At 41.6% G+C, this 17,025-nt stretch overlaps 1 protein-coding gene across 2 annotated transcripts in view; it reads right to left on the bottom strand.

The window, feature by feature from the left end:
- Positions 1 to 17,025, bottom strand: part of LOC132868531 (alpha-1,6-mannosylglycoprotein 6-beta-N-acetylglucosaminyltransferase B-like) — a 569,499-nt gene that overhangs the window by 285,737 nt on the left and 266,737 nt on the right. For both annotated transcript variants that reach the window (XM_060901478.1, XM_060901476.1), the window contains exon 8: positions 9,655 to 9,822. In XM_060901478.1, coding sequence (XP_060757461.1) covers positions 9,655 to 9,822 — 168 coding nt within the window. The remainder of the gene's footprint in view (positions 1 to 9,654; positions 9,823 to 17,025) is intronic.

A 17,025-nucleotide genomic window follows, 5' to 3' on the forward strand; every position in this document is an offset into this window, starting at 1 on the left:
TTAAGATATCTCTAAGGACATCATTAATAAGAGCCTGGAAGACAGCTGGTGTGTTGGTGAGGCCAAAGGGAATAAACAATATTTGTAGTGCCTGGTAAGTGTGTTAAAGGCTGTCTTCCATTCGTCACCTTATTGGATTCATACCAGATGGTAGGCATTTCGCAAGTCCAACTTTGTAAAGATGGTGGTACCTTCAAGAAGTTCAAAAGCAGAGGCCATGAGGGGTAGCGGTTCCGGCTAGTGATCTTGTTTGGACCGCAATAATCTATGCAAGTCCGAACACCTCCATCTTTCTTCCCTATGAAGAAGCAGCCCCAGGAGGTGAAGATGAGGGATGGATGATACCTGATGCCAGAGCCTCCTTGATGTAACTGTCCATAGCCTGTCGTTCAGGAGGAGATAAAAAAAAGATGTGGCCTCTAGGAGGACAGGTACCTGGCAGCAGGTCATTGGCACAGTCATAGGGCCTATGAGGTGGGAGGGCCATTGCTTTCTTCTTGCTGAACACTTCTTGCAAGTCATGGTACTGAGAGGGTACTCGGGATAATTCAGGAGGTGATAAGGGCTTGGAACATTGAACAGGTTGACATAAGAGGCAGGTAATGTGACAGGTAAGGCCCCACCTGATTACAGAACATGTAGACCAGTCAAGGTGTGGGTTATGGAGCTTCCACCAAGGAAACCCTAACACCACTGGATACTCTAGGGACTGGAAGAGGCAGAAGGACATCAATCAGGACTCTCAATGCAACAGTTCTCTGATGAACACAACCATCACCCATGGGTCAACCATCCAAGGCTGTTACAGAAAAGGGAGAATCCAGGCTGGTGGTAAGGATTGACTTATGCTTGGCAAGGGAAGAGTCCATAAAATTACCTGCTGCCCCTGAATCCACAAAAGCTCCAAGAAAGTTCTCCTGACCACCCCAGGCAATGGAAATTGTAACCAGCAACAGGAAGCTCAGGAGAGGGGGTCACCCCCATCACAGCCCTCCTGATGCTGGATGGGGTTTGGCTTTTCCTACTAACTCTGGGCAGGAACTTCGGAAATAGCCTGGTGCACCGCAATAGAGGCAGCAACATTCTCTCATCTGTCTGTCACGTTCAGTCTGGGAAAGCCCTGTACCCCTCACTTGCATCAGCTCAGGACCATTCTCCACCACAAAGGCAGCTGGATCTAGGGGAACCTGAGGACTGATCCTTTTGAAGCCCTTAGCTAGGGACCTTTCCTGAAGACAACTGTCCAGATAAATGACCCGAGCTATCAAAGTCTCAAAATCCCATGTCTCTTCCCAAGAAACTAACTCATCTTTAATCTTATCAGACAGTCCATGGTAATAAGTGGCCAGAAGGGCCTCGTGACCCCAGCGACTCTCAGCTGCAAGGGTCCGGAAATGAATGGTGTAGTCTGCAGCCCGCGGACTCCCTTGGTGCAGCTGGTTAGCTGCATCTTGGCCACTGGCTGTTGGATTGAAGACCCTCCGCATCTCTTCAGAGAAGCGGTTGAAGGAAGAACAGATGGGATCTTGCCGGTCATGCAAAGCTGTTGACAGTCAGAAGGGTGAGGACATAGGCAACTTGGGAAAACTCAGTGGGCAAGGTGTAGGGCAAATGACACTGTGTCAGGAACCCACTACCTCAAGGGTTCAAAACTTGTTCATGATGCTGCATAATTTCCTCCTGGCTGCTTACAGCAGATACAAGGCAAATAACTGTGCTCAAGAGCTCAGGCTCTCTGCTAGTTCATGGACAGTAGAGTTCTTCTATTAGGGAGACTGGGGCTTGAGCCCAGGTCTCTGAATTGAGAGACAATGTAAGAGCCCCTGAGCTACCACAACAGATGAACTAGCCCCAATTGCAAAGAGATATAATTACAAGAAGGTAGCTGCAGAACTTTACTTTAGATCTAGCAAATTCCAAATAATGCAGATTTTGCACCAAACAGGTCCCATACGAGGTCTCAGTAACAGAAAAATTCACAAAAGGAAGTCCAAACAGGCAGCACTTTAACCAGTCCAAAGAGCGCTTTCCAGAAAAACAGGCCAAAGGAAAATACACAGAAGATAAAAAAAAAAAGACAGATGAGATTCCAAAAACTGAGAGCAGCAAAAAGAGCACTAAGAAACTCAGGCACGGTGTCAAAATAGCAGTCAAAAGGTTGCAAACTCAAGGCTTACATTCTCAGGAACACAGCAGACTGTAGAACTCAGCAAGGAGCACAAGGCTAGGCACACAATATATACCTCCATGCTAACTAGACACAAGTGTAAGCAATTAGCAAAATAGACACAAATGAAGGTACCAACATACAAGGAGAAAACAAATGGGCAAAATGGATACATCTAGTGGTGGAAGAAAGGTACTGCAATATATGGAAAAGTCCCAAATCCTGACAACACGACTTACCTCAGCTTAAAGGTCATAGGCAAGGGTTGAAGATGGAACACAGAATATCAACTTTATTTTCTAGAAGAATGACCCAAAAAGCAAATTCAATCTTCCTGGTGTCTAATTTGTACCCTAAAATTGAATAAAGCGGTTAAAATATACTGGTTTGTGCAAGTCCCGAAGGTTTGTTTACATCTCTCTCACACGCACTTTTACCACCAGGGGACAGTCGTCGTGACATCATTCAAAGCAAACAGACTGGGAGCAGTTCTGTGTTTACTTGCGAACCGAGCACACGTGTATGGACTTTGGTCGTGAGAGGTTGTGTAAAATGTCTGAAACCGATAGCGATTTTGAAGTCGGAACTCTCCAAATTGAATATCAAAAGGTGAAACCATATATGTATGAACCTATGGCCGTTGCGAAGCCATAGTGGATATAGGTAACAATTACTTGACAGTGCGCTGGTAGGCCACATTAGCCTGCCATCTGCGGTATTTCCCAGGGTCAATATATCGGGGCTGACATCTCATCTCGTCTATCAGTGATTTTTTTTTCCAACTACCGAGCATTTAAATGAAAAAGGTATAAATGTTTACCTCCAAATCTTCTCCTTTTTGTTTGAGCATCGCTGGTCCATTTCTTCTTTGACTGCTTGATTTTGTGCTTGAATTTTGTCGGAACAGTGTCAGATTTGAGCCTTCTCTGTCCGACACTGACTCCTAAACTCTCCAACAGATGGGGATTCTTCAAAAAAGAATTGTCGTCAAAGTGATGGGAGCACAGAGTGGCGTATTTACCCTCTGGCTTCACGTGCACAATCCACTCTCTCCGCCTCATCTCCTCTTCCGGAAAAAGCCAACCCTCTCGCTCTGCCTCTTCTCCTCTTTTGGAAAAAGCCAACCCACTTGTTCCACCTCTTCTCCTCTCTCGGAAAAAGGTAAAAACTTCTTCCTGAACCGGTCCCGTTGTTACAGTTCACTGCACGATAATAAGGCAGGGTTTTTCTTTGGAAATTCCCGAACACACGTCTGCACTCAAGCTGAATGGCAATGCAAGTAAACGGAAGTGGACTCAACTCTAGCAGTTTGTTTGTCTTCACTGACATCACGTCAGTGGTCATGAAAAAAGCCGAACAGAAATTCGCCGTGATCCGCGCTAACTTATTTTAATTATTACTTATTAACAATACTTCTTGGGACCAGAAGAAAATTACAGAGGGTTTTTTAACATATAAAGTTTAAAATGTGCATAAATTGAAAACTGTTGCCTATGATCTTTAAATCAATTGCATACATCACTTCTAAATTGTTGGAAACAACCCTGAAGATGCCCGAGTGTCAAGCGTTTGGGTGTAAAAATCAGTCCAATAATTGCATAGGGAAATCCTTTTGTGCAATCCCCAATTATACAAAGGACATTATTTTTACAAGTGGACATTACAAGCAGGGCAGCACGGTGGTGTAGTGGTTAGTACTGTTGCCTCACAGCAAGAAGGTCTTGGGTTTGAGCCCAGCAGCTGACGAGGACCTTTCTGTATGGAGTTTGCATGTTCTTCCCGTGTCTGCATGGGTTTCGTCCGGGTGCTCCGGTTTCCCCCACAGTCCAAAGACATGCAGGTTGGGTTAGGTTAGGTTAGGTTAATTGGTGGCTCTAAATTGACTGTAGGTGTGAGTTTGAATGGTTGTTTGTCTCTGTGTCAACCTTGTGATGACCTGGCGACTTGCTCAGGGTGTACGCCACCTCTCGCCTATAGTCAGCTGGTATACCGTAGGCTCCAGCTTGCCTACGACCTTGTAGAAAAGGATAAGCGGCTACAGATAATGGATGGATGGACATTACAAGCGGCAAAATGGTTGCATTTCACTGGCACTCACACTGTGGACAAATTTCATTTTGGCAAGCACAAGGTGGTTTAAGAAAACCACGGCAGAAAAAGATTACAGAAATAGGAAGAAAAGAAAGGCAGTAAGGCGAGTAATAATTCAGATTCTTCCATAACCGAAATGCAATCTGTCAAATGTACTTGGCCAAGCTTACATGCATAAGGTATCTAAATCTCAGACATAGCAGCCCTGTCAATACCCCCCAAACACTCTGCTTGCAGTGTTTTTTTCCTTTTTTTTAAAGATTAATTTTCCTTTGTATTTTTATGTAATGTGTTTTTGTTTGTTTTCATTCACTGAGAAAAGCAATTTTTTTAGATGGCAAGAATAGCATTTGTGCTACGACAACGGCCATTATTTACTAGTACCTGTGTCAGTACTGTGCATGCATTATCTAGCCAAGTTAGATGTACATTTCATAAAAGTAAAATCTCTTGATTTGCGTATTTAGTTGCCAGTAAAAATCGCATGGTTACATAAAACTTCTGATTTGATGGCTCAGTGTAAAGGTAAACGGTGTACTAATTTGTGAGCTATGTCACAAGCGGATATCCGGTTTCAGTGCAAATTGCCACACCCAGAGAAGCCTATTTTAAGCAGTATTGCAACTTTTAAAATTGATAAATTGTTGTGAGAAAGTTTTATTTTTAATTAAAAAGCGTGTGTGCGCACACTTAAGACAGCTTAAGAGAGTGTCTTAGAGACACTGATATAATAATGTCAAGGACCTATTATTATTATTGCTGTCGTTGTTGTTGATAGAATTATGAACATTTAGCATGAGCCATAAGCTTAGCAAATGGATGCTTTATCCTTCAAACTGTCTACATGTTTTCTTTAAAAAAAAAAGATTAATTCATTATTAATTCAACAAAACAAAAATGAAGCAAATTAAAAGCATGGCAAATATATAGTAAGATAATTTTGAACAATTCACACATTTTGAATTCATGACCCTGGTTTAGTATCTTGTAACCACAATGAGGTGCTGGATCAAATATTATTTTATATGGTGGTGCTTGAAAGTTTGTGAACCCTTTAGAATTTTCTATATTTCTGCATAAATATGACCTAAAACATCATCAGATTTTCACACAAGCCCTAAAAGTAGATAAAGAGAACCCAGTTAAACAAATGAGACAAAAATATTATACTTGGTCATTTATTTATTGAGGAAAATGATCCAATATTACATATCTGTGAGTGGCAAAAGTATGTGAACCTCTAGGATTAGCAGTTAATTTGAAGGTGAAATTAGAGTCAGGTGTTTTCAATCAATGGGATGACAATCAGGTGTGTGTGGGCACTCTGTTCTATTTAAAGAACAGGGATCTATCAAAGTCTGATCTTCACAACACATGTTTGTGGAAGTGTATCATGGCACGAACAAAGGAGATTTCTGAGGACCTCAGAAAAAGCATTGTTGATGCTCATCAGGCTGGAAAAGGTTACAAAACCATCTCTAAAGAGTTTGGACTCCACCAATCCACAGTCAGACAGATTGTGCACAAATGGAAGAAATTCAAGACCATTGTTACCCTTCCCGGGAGTGATCGACCAACAAAGATCAAGGCATGTAATAGTTGGCGAGGTCACAAAGGACCCCAGGGTAACTTCTAAGCAACTGAAGGCCTCTCTCACATTGGCTAATGTTAATGTTCATGAGTCCACCATCAGGAGAACACTGAACAACAATGGCGTACATGGCAGGGTTGCAAGTAGAAAGCCACTGCTCTCCAAAAAGAACATTGCTGCTCATCTGCAGTTTGCTAAAGATCACATGGACAAGCCAGAAGGCTATTGGAAAAATGTTTTGTGGACGGATGAGACCAAAATAGAACTTTTTGGTTTAAATGAGAAGCGTTATGTTTGGAGAAAGGAAAACACTGCATTCCAGCATAAGAACCTTATCCCATCTGTGAAACATGGTGGCAGTGGTATCATGATTTGGGCCCGTTTTGCTGCATCTGGGCCAGGACGGCTTGCCATCATTGATGGAACAATGAATTCTGAATTATACCAGCGAATTCTAAATGAAAATGTCAGGACATCTGTCCATGACCTGAAACTCAAGAGAAGGTGGGTCATGCAGCAAGACAATGACCCTAAACACACAAGTTGTTCTACCAAAGAATGATTAAAGAAGAATAAAGTTAATGTTTTGGAATGGCCAAGTCAAAGTCCTGACTTTAATCCAATCGAAATGTTGTGGAAGGACCTGAAGTGAGCAGTTCATGTGAGGAAACCCACCAACATCCCAGAGTTGAAGCTGTTCTGTACAGAGGAATGGGCTAAAATTCCTCCAAGCTGGTGTACAGGACTAATCAACAGTTGCCAGAAACATTTAGTTGCAGTTATTGCTGCACAAGGGGGTCACACCAGATACTGACAGCAAAGGTTCACATACTTTTGCCACTCACAGATATGTAATATTGGATCATTTTCCTCAATAAATAAATGACCAAGTACAGTGGTGCTTGAAAGTTTGTAAACCCTTTAGAATTTTCTATATTTCTGCATAAATATGATATAAAACATCATCAGATTTTCACACAAGTCCTAAAAGTAGATAAAGAGAACCCAGTTAAACAAATGAGACAAAAATATTATACTTGGTCATTTATTTATTGAGGAAAATGATCCAGTATTACATATCTGTGAGTGGCAAAAGTATGTGAACCTTTGCTTTCAGTGTCTGGTGTGACCCTCTTGTGCAGCAATAACTGCAACTCAACGTTTCCGGTAACTGTTGATCAGTCCTGCACACCGGCTTGGAGGAATTTTAGCCCATTCCTCCGTACAGAACAGCTTCAACTCTGGGATGTTGGTGGGTTTCCTCACATAAACTGCTCGCTTCAGGTCCTTCCACAACATTTCAATTGGATTAAGGTCAGGACTTTGACTTGGCCATTCCAAAACATTAACTTTATTCTTCTTTAACCATTCTTTGGTAGAACGACTTGTGTGCTTAGGGTCATTGTCTTGCTGCATGACTCGCCTTCTCTTGAGATTCAGTTCATGGACAGATGTCCTGACATTTTCCTTTAGAATTCACTGGTATAATTCAGAATTCATTGTTCCATCAATGATGGCAAGCCGTCCTGGCCCAGATGCAGCAAAACAGGCCCAAACCATGATACTACCACCACCATGTTTCACAGATGGGATAAGGTTCTTATGCTGGAATGCAGTGTTTTCCTTTCTCCAAATATAATGCTTCTCATTTAAACCAAACATTTCTATTTTGATCTCATCCATCCACAAAACATTTTTCTAATAGCCTTCTGGCTTGTCCACATGATCTTTAGCAAACTGCAGATGAGCAGCAATGTTCTTTTGGAGAGCAGTGGCTTTCTCCTTGCAACCCTGCCATGCACACCATTGTTGTTCAGTGTTCTCCTGATGATGGACTCATGAACATTAACATTAGCCAATGTGAGAGAGGCCTTCAGTTGCTTAGAAGTTACCCTGGGGTCCTTTGTGACCTCGCCGACTATTACACACCTTGCTCTTGGAGTGATCTTTGTTGGTTGACCACTCCTGGGGAGGGTAACAGTGGTCTTTAATCTCCTCCAATTGTACACAATCTGTCTGACTGTGGATTGGTGGAGTCCAAACTCTTTAGAGATGGTTTTGTAACCTTTTCCAGCCTGATGAGCATCAACAACGCTTTTTCTGAGGTCCTCAGAAATCTCCTTTGTTCATACCATGATACACTTCCACAAACATGTGTTGTGAAGATCAGACTTTGATAGATCCCTGTTCTTTAAATAAAACAGGGTGCCCACTCACACCTGACTATCATCCCATTGATTGAAAACACCAGTCTCTAATTTCACCTTAAAATTAACTGCTAATCCTAGAGGTTCACATACTTTTGCCACTCACAGATATGTAATATTGGATCATTTTCCTCAATAAATAAATGACCAAGTATAATATTTTTGTCTCATTTGTTTAAATGGGTTCTCTTTGTCTACTTTTAGGACTTGTGTGAAAATCTGATGATGTTTTGGGTCATATTTATACAGAAATATAGAAAATTCTAAAGGGTTCACAAACTTTCAAGCACCACTGTATAATATTTTTGTCTTGTTTGTTTAACTGTGTTCTCTTTATCGACTTTTAGGACTTGTGTGAAAATCTGATGTTGTTTTAGGTCATATTTATGCAGAAATATAGAAAATTCTAAAGGGTTCACAAACTTTCAAGCGCCACTGTAAGCTTCAGAATGAACAGGGTAGAAGCTATATTAGATTAAACCAAATTTCTCAGATTAATGTCACAATTGCTACTAGGACTATGCAGACAATATGCAGACAATATACAGTACAAGACTCCCATTAGATGCTTACTTCAATCTTATTCATACCGTATACTGTTTTTATTGTTTTTATTTTTAAATCGTTTCTTGCTTTTATATTACATTTTACAGTAAAGGGTAAAAATGCAATTTCTTTATTAATTCTGCATTTAATATGACCATTTTTTTCAGGCTTAAAGGCAGTGGTCTAAATGTTACTGAAAAACACTGTTTTGAAAGCTTCTACTCAAGGCAAATCTGGAAATATTGAGTTTATGAACTACACACACATGATTTGCATAATCTAAAGACCACAGAAAACAGACTTCAACACAAACAGTACAGAGACAGTCTGAATACCGTGTGTGCCGATTTCCCTGGATAAATACTGGTGTCACTTTTGGATCTAAACCACTGACTCTGAATAAAAATAAAGCTGCATTTTATTGTAATAATTTTTTATGATCTTATTCTCTCCTTAAATACAGTTGAAGATGTTGTAAATGTGTAACATACTTTTTTACGGCTTTTCCTCTCTTTCACTCCCAAGCATTCTTTTGAACTGGCCAAACACCCTCCTCGACCCCTTTCAGTCCATCCATCCATCCATCCATCCATCCATCCATCCATCCATCCTCAACAGTTCAAATCAATATTCCATTGTATCCATATCATAAATCTTGTAAAAATGGGATTTACAATTTAAAAAATTTCTTCTAATCAGTGTTTTGCATTCACTATATGGCTCCATGTTCATGTTAATAGGATTGTAGTCTACCTAATACCCATACATGCATGCAAATCAGCAATTACAAGAAATCAACTACATTGTATTGTATGATAAACCTAGTAGTAGAAGCTGAAGAGGTTACTGTTCTTATATTGTTGTGAAGGAACATCTTAAAGAATGTCTGAGCTGAAAAAAATGCCTGCCTCCAGTGTTCAATTCTGTCTGAAAGCAAGAAGAAAATTTAACACAGTCCAATAAAATTGGAAGACATACTGTAAATATCATACTTGAACCATCTCCTAGCAGATTCACGGAGAACACTGGTACAAGCTCTGCTATTCGCTCACTTGTGTCTTTGGTGCAGTGCTGATGGTGGCCTGAATGCTCTGATTCCTCCAGGCAAGCAGGGGACAGAACCACTCCACCTCACTAAGGTAGATGAGGAAGGAGCAGTCAGAGCCATCAACTCCATAGAAGGCGTAGCAGGGGTCTGACGTCCATCTGGCCCTCATCCACTAGCATAACCGAGTGGGAGAGTTACAAACAATTTCATGTGATTTACAGGAAACAGAAAAATTTTCTTTTATTTCTGAATGGCAATTCTTTGATATCCAAAGTCAGTTGACATCACTGAAATTAAGTAAAGCAAAATGAAACAAGACTGAACAAGATAGAGTGTAAGTCTGAGGAAAAGTATTTTGCAATACATGGCTTACCATTGTGGGCGGCATGGTGGTGTAGTGGTTAGCACTGTTACCTCACAGCAAGAAGGTCCTGGGTTTGAGCCCAGAGGTCGACAAGGGCCTTTCTGTGTGGAGTTTGCAAGTTCTCCCCGTGTCTGCGTGGGTTTCCTCTGGGTGCTCTGGTTTCCCCCACAGTCCAAAGACATGCAGGTTAAGCTAATTGGTGGCTCTAAATTGACCATAGGTGTGAATTTGTCTCTATGTGTCAGCCCTGCAATGACCTGGCAACTGGTCTAGGGTGTACCTTGCCTCTCACCCATAGTCAGCTGGGATAGGCTCCAGCTTGCCTGTGACCCTGTACAGGATAAGCGGCTACAGATAATGGATGGATGGCTTACCATTGTCAGTTTAATAACTGTAGATCAAAAGTAGATGGCACTTCGTATTATTCAAATAAAAAATATGTAAATAAATAAATTAAGCCCTCAGTTTCCATATTGTTTGCATTAGTATGAAATCAACACTAAAAGTTCTGAAATGTTGATTTCAAAAGTTTTAAAATGTTAAAAATAATTGTTAAAAACTTTGATGTCCATAATTATAACACAAAGGCAAAGAATAATGTTCATATCTTGAAAATAAACTCAAAATCAGGACACAGAACTTTTGCTTTTTCAGCTGCCATGTTAAATAATTCTCTGCCTGACTATGTTAAAAACTCTGAGACTACGAATAAATTTAGGACTAACTGCTGGAAACACTTTTCTGGTATTTAGATATATTTTTTATAAACTGAATACAAATTTTATTCATTATTAATCATAACAATATGTATGTCTCACTATATTGTATATTACCTATATTATATTAGTTATACATTTAACAAATTTAACAATGTAGCAGGGCTCTACATTAACTTTTGAAACCACTTGTCCTGTCGGGCAAGTTGAAAGGAAATGTACTTGTCCGAATGTGAAGTTGACTTGTCCGAAGAAATATTTGAGAAAAAAAACACAAATAAACTATTTGCAACCCAACAATCTTTACTGCATTTGTTTCCGAATTCACAACATATGCATAATATCTATGAATCAAAAGTAATCAATACTTGATATACAAAAGTTCAAAAATATAGTAAAACAGACTGACTGATACCATAATTCACCAATTATTATGCTGAAGTTCAGAAGCAATATATTCCAATAGAGTAGAAATTATGAACATAAAATTTTAAGAACAAAATAACTATACTATGAGATCTAGAAACACTAACCATTATATATACACAGATCAGTACTCTGCAGTTCAGTAACAAATATCACAAAAAGTAACACTATTATAAAATTTATGACTTGATTAGATATCATTAGTTTGGACAAGAGAAACAAATAACAATGCTATAAATAAAAACAACTGATAACAAAATTGACTGATTAATACTGTAAATCACTGATTATTATACACTGAAATCTAGTTATCAAATGACAAGATAATATATCTTGTTATGAAAACCTCCACACCTCTATTGACTCACAATAAAGAAATCATTTCACCAGAATTACTTTAACACAAATCTATTCACTGCAGAAAAAAAACTGGACTCCATCAATCATTAATTTATTTATGAGAAATTGAAAACCAGAAAATTAAAATTATATATATTTTCATTTTTAAATTATTAACTTTGAATATATATCTTCCACTGATTAATTGTTGTCTAATTATTCAGTGTGGCTCCTGTATGGTATTTAATGGTCAAAAAAAAGATAATTAATAATTTCAAATAATCCATAATTATATCTAAATTATAGAGCCCTATGTTTCAAATCTCTAAACTCCCATTACTAATTAGTTAATTAATACAGCCGGTAACCTAATTAGCAGCCATTTGACAGCTTGGTATTTCATAGATAACTTTCCCCACTCCTACCTCACTCCCTGTCAACCCACACGCATGCAGGCGCACATTCCAAGCCCAGCACACCCCGCCACACATGCTCGGCTATATAATGAACACCATCCACAACAATTCAAAGATTTGGAAATTACCGCATACTCAACGTAAATATACAGTTGAATAATGATCCCACCAACAGAAATGTCAACAAATCCACGTGTATGACACGATTAAAACCAATCATAAATGACCATTTACTTTTCAGCTCAAATACACGAAGCGGTATTGGCCGGTTTCGCAAGTGGAATATTGCGCATATCGCTCTTTCCGAATAGAAACATCCGGCGATTCATCAAAACAATATGTCGAGTGAGATGCTTCGGAAATCATGTGAATAAACTGATAAATTTGATATGTAACCCGAATATCGGCGTATTTTGGCGTATTTTGGCACTTGTCCGACAAGTAACTGAGACGATGAACTTGTCCAACATAAAGTATCACTTGTCCCGGACAAGCGTTAATGTCGAGCCCTGTGTAGATATAGATTATTAGCATGTTTATACACATCTCCAATGGAAACCAGCATCAGCTGAGTAGATTTTGCATTTAATAAAGTAATTATTATTATTATTATTATTATTATTTTTATTAAGCAGACAAAGATGAAGAAAGTGCAACTCTGAAGGAAACTATAATACAGTCATGGAGTCATGGACTCTATAGACTGTTACAGAGACTGTTATGCAATCCAAATGTAGTTAATTATTACCTACAAGTTTTCATTTCTTGCTTTTTGTATTAGCATTGCTCCACTCAGTTTCAGTAATTTCTTTATCCTGGTCAGTGTCACAGTGGGTCTGGAGAACACTGGGTATGAGGCAAGAATACACCCTGGATGGAATGCCAGTCCATCATAGGACACCGTGCACTCATACATACATACATACATACATACATTCACACTCATTCATGCCTAGGGGTATTATATTTTAGGAAGTCCACCAACAATGCTTTGGGAGATGAGAAGAAACCAGAAAATGTGGAGGAAACCCATGCAGACACAGGAGAACACACACAGCAGTGACACACAGACAGTAGTGTTAATCATAGCCACTTTGCTGTTGTTACTATTTTTCATTGGCACATTACACATTACATTTAATCAGAGGACTGGTGTGAAAAGTTGTTTTACTAGTATTTTATTACTATTTATAATATTATGACTAATTATGTTTGTTTTATTAGTCTCACAATATTGCACATCTCTGTCCTGCACTCAGCACCAAGGATGCTGAAATACTCATCCATACTTTTATTACATCATGATTAGATTAGTTATAATTTGTTCATTGGTCTTCCAGCCAAGTTCATTGCTCAACTTCAATACATTCAAACCTCTGAAACCAGAGTCCTCAGCTACACTAAACGCTCAGCACACATCACTCCTATCCTCCATAACCTTCACTGGCTCCCTGTTCCAAATCACATTCAGTATAAAGATTCAAAGATTTTTGATTGTCAGTTCACTATATATCCAGGACATATAGGAGAATTGAAATGCCGTTTCTCTCTCACCTTACTTATAAAAACAGATTAAAAAATATTTATAAGAAAAACAATATATATAAATATTTATAAAATATAGATAATATAGGTAAAATACACTCTAAAATCAAACAATGTACAAAATAGCAGTAGTGCAAATACAGTACAATATCTGTAACGGAGAAGGTGCTTAGAAGAGTAGCTTATGAGGTGTATATGAGCAGTAGTGCAAATGAGCAATAGCAGCAGATACAACAGTAATGCAAATGATTGTAGTGTGATGTCCAAACAGATGAGATAGAGTTTCTTGTGTGAATGAATGTGTTGCAGACCAGGGGTAGGGGGTAGGTAGTGGACAGAGTTCAGCATCCTGACAGCCTGGTGGATGAAGCTATTCAGTAATCTTGTGGAGCAGGCCCGGTGGCTCCAGTACCTTTTCCCTGAGGGCAGGAGGCTGAAAAGTGAGTGTGAAGGGTGGGAGGTGTCCCCAGCGATGCTGATGGCTCTGTGGGTGAGCCAGGAGTGATAGATGTCCATAAGGGAGGGCTGAGGAATATCAGTGATCTTGCTGGCCATGTTTACTATGCATTGCAGAGTCTTCCGGCAGGAGGCATTGCAGCCTCCGTACCACACAGTGATGCAGCCAGTGAGGACACTCTCAATGGTGCCCCTGTAGAAACAGCACATGATAGGGGGTGGGACTCATGCACTCCTCAGTTTGCGGAGGAAGTAGAGGCGAGTTTGAGCCTTCTTGGCCAGCGATGTGGTGTTGTTGGACCAGGAGAGGTCCTCAGCGATGTGCACCCCTAGGAATTTGGTGCTGCTCACCCTCTCCACTGCAGCACTGTCAATGGTCAGAGGGGGATGCTGTGAGTGACCTCTTCTGAAGTCAACCACAATCTCTTTGGTCTTCCCCATGTTCAGGAAGAGGTTGTTGTCTTTACTCCACTGGACCAGTTGGCTCACCTCATTCCTGTAGTTAGCTTCATCGTTGTTAGTGATGAGGCCCACAACAGTCATGTCATCCGCAAACTTGATGATATGGTTGGTGCTGTAGATTGGTACACAGTCATGGGTCAGCAGGGTGAAGAGCAGTAGGCTGAGCACACACCCTTGTGGGGCCCCTGTGCTCAGCATGATGGTCCTGGAGGTGTTACTGCCGACCCAAATGTTCTGTGGCCTCCCTGTAAGAAAGTCCAGCACCCAGTTACAAAGAGAGGTGTTGAGTCCCAAATAAGGCCACAGAACGTTTGGGTCAGCAGTAACACCTCCAGGACCATCATGCTGAGCACAGGGGCCCCACAAGGGTGTGTGCTCAGCCCACTGCTCTTCACCCAGCTGACCCATGACTGTGTACCAATCTACAGCACCAACCACATCATCAAGTTTGCGGATGACATGACTGTGGTGGGCCTCAAATTTCTAAAATGGCGGCGGAACGTGCGGATGCAGCGGCTCCTCTCTGTCCCGATAATGTGGTGTTTACATGTTTGTCTTCGTCGGTGTGCTCGAGTGATGGTATGTTTTCATCGCGTTTGTCCGTCCTGAGGCACACATACAGCCGTGGGACTCTTTTTGACATTGGCAACACTTTTTTCTGTAAGTTAAACCCGGCACACGCTAAGGAGCTACATGACCTCAGCCTACTCCGGCGGCCCGCTTTGACATCGACCCCCACTACTGCTGCACACCCGCAGAGGAAGCGCCGTAGGTGGTGCGAGAGGAAGCAGAAGTGGGGAAAGCATGGGGGTATCTGGGCCAGGCTAATGGCTAATCCACACAAGCCGGCTATACCGCCCATCATACTCACCAATGTACGCTCCTTGGATAACAAACTGGATTATATTCACCTTTTGAGAGCGACCCAGCAGGCTGTGCTGTGTTTTTGTGTTCACGGAAACATAGCTCAACGACAGCATACTGGACTCCGCCATCCAGCTCGACCAGCTAACATGCTATCGAGCAGACAGAGCCCTCATTGAAGGAGGTAAGACCCACGGTGGCAGGGTCTGTGTTTATATCAGGGATGCTTGGTGTCAGGACGCTGTGGTAGTTTGCAGACACTGTTCACCCCTTGTGGAGTTTATGATCATCAAATGCCAGCCCTTCTATCTACCGAGGGAGTTTTCTGCCATCCTGGTTGTTGCAGTTTACATTCCTCCCAGCTGCATACACATCAAGAGCATACAAGGCCTCACCCCTCCCCCATCTTGGTGCTTCAGACCACATCACTGTTATGCTAATGCAAGCATACAGGCCGAAGGTCAAAGTCACCAGACCGGTCCAGAAGCAGGTACGGGTGTGGCCAGAGGGTGCTTCCTCAGCACTTCAGGACTGCTTTAACGTCACAGACTGGGACATGTTTAAGCAGGCAGCCACTTACAACCACCAGATCAACATCCAGGAATATTCAGACACTGTTACAGCCTACATTAGTAAATGCACTGATGATGTCACAGACACTAAGACCATCACAATACGGGCCAACCAGAAACCATGGCTGACGGGGGAAGTCTATCAGTTACTGAAAGCCTGGAACGCTGCTTTCAGAGCAGGTGATGAGGCTGGTCTGAGATCAGCAAGAGCCAACTTGTCCCGTGGCATCAGACTAGCAAAGAAGCAGTACAGTAGCAGGATAGCCCATCATTTCACTGACACCAGAGACACAAGGAGCCTGTGGCAGGGGATACAGACCATCACGGACTATAAACCTCAACCACAGACCTGTGACAAGGACATCACTCTACTGAACAGTCTAAACAACTTCTTTGGATGGTTTGAAGCCAACAACAGCATGCCTGCACAGAAGACACCACCCCTTCCGGATGACCAGGTGCTGTCCCTGTCTCCAGCCAGTGTGAAGAGATCCCTCTCCAGGATCAACACCCGCAAAGCTGTAGGACCTGACAACATTCCAGGTCATGCGCTAAAGAACTGTGCAGAGGAGCTCACAGAAGTGCTCACAGACATCTTCAACACCTTCCTGAGCCAAGCTGTTGTCCCCACCTGCTTCAAGAGCACCATCATCGTCCCTGTTCCAAAGAAGGCCTCTCCATCCTGCTTCAACGACTACCGCCCTGTGGCACTGACCCCCATCATTATGAAGTGCTTTGAGCGGTTAGTCATGCAGCACATCAAATCCATCCTTCCTCCCTCCATGGACCCGTACCAATTTGCATATCGGGCCAATTGGTCCACTGATGATGCAATCTCCACCGCTCTCCACTCAGCTCTCACTCACCTGGACACTAAGGACGCTTACATTCTTAGACTTTAGTTCAGCATTTAACACAATCATATCCCAGCAGCTGATTCAGAAACTGGACTGTCTAGGACTAAACACCTCCCTCTGCAACTGGTTGCTGGACTTCCTGACCGGAAGACCACAGGCAGTCCGAGTCGGTAGCAACACATCCAGTACCATCATACTGAACACAGGGGCCCCTCAAGGATGTGTGCTCAGCCCCCTTCTCTTCACCCTGCTGACCCACGACTGCACACCAACACACAATAGCAACCTCTTCATCAAGTTTGCGGATGACACGACTGTGGTGGGACTCATTAACAACAATGAGTCATACTACAGGGAT

This window comes from Neoarius graeffei, chromosome 20 (genome assembly GCF_027579695.1).
Source record: "Neoarius graeffei isolate fNeoGra1 chromosome 20, fNeoGra1.pri, whole genome shotgun sequence".
In the NCBI taxonomy this organism is placed as follows: Eukaryota; Metazoa; Chordata; class Actinopteri; order Siluriformes; family Ariidae; genus Neoarius; species Neoarius graeffei.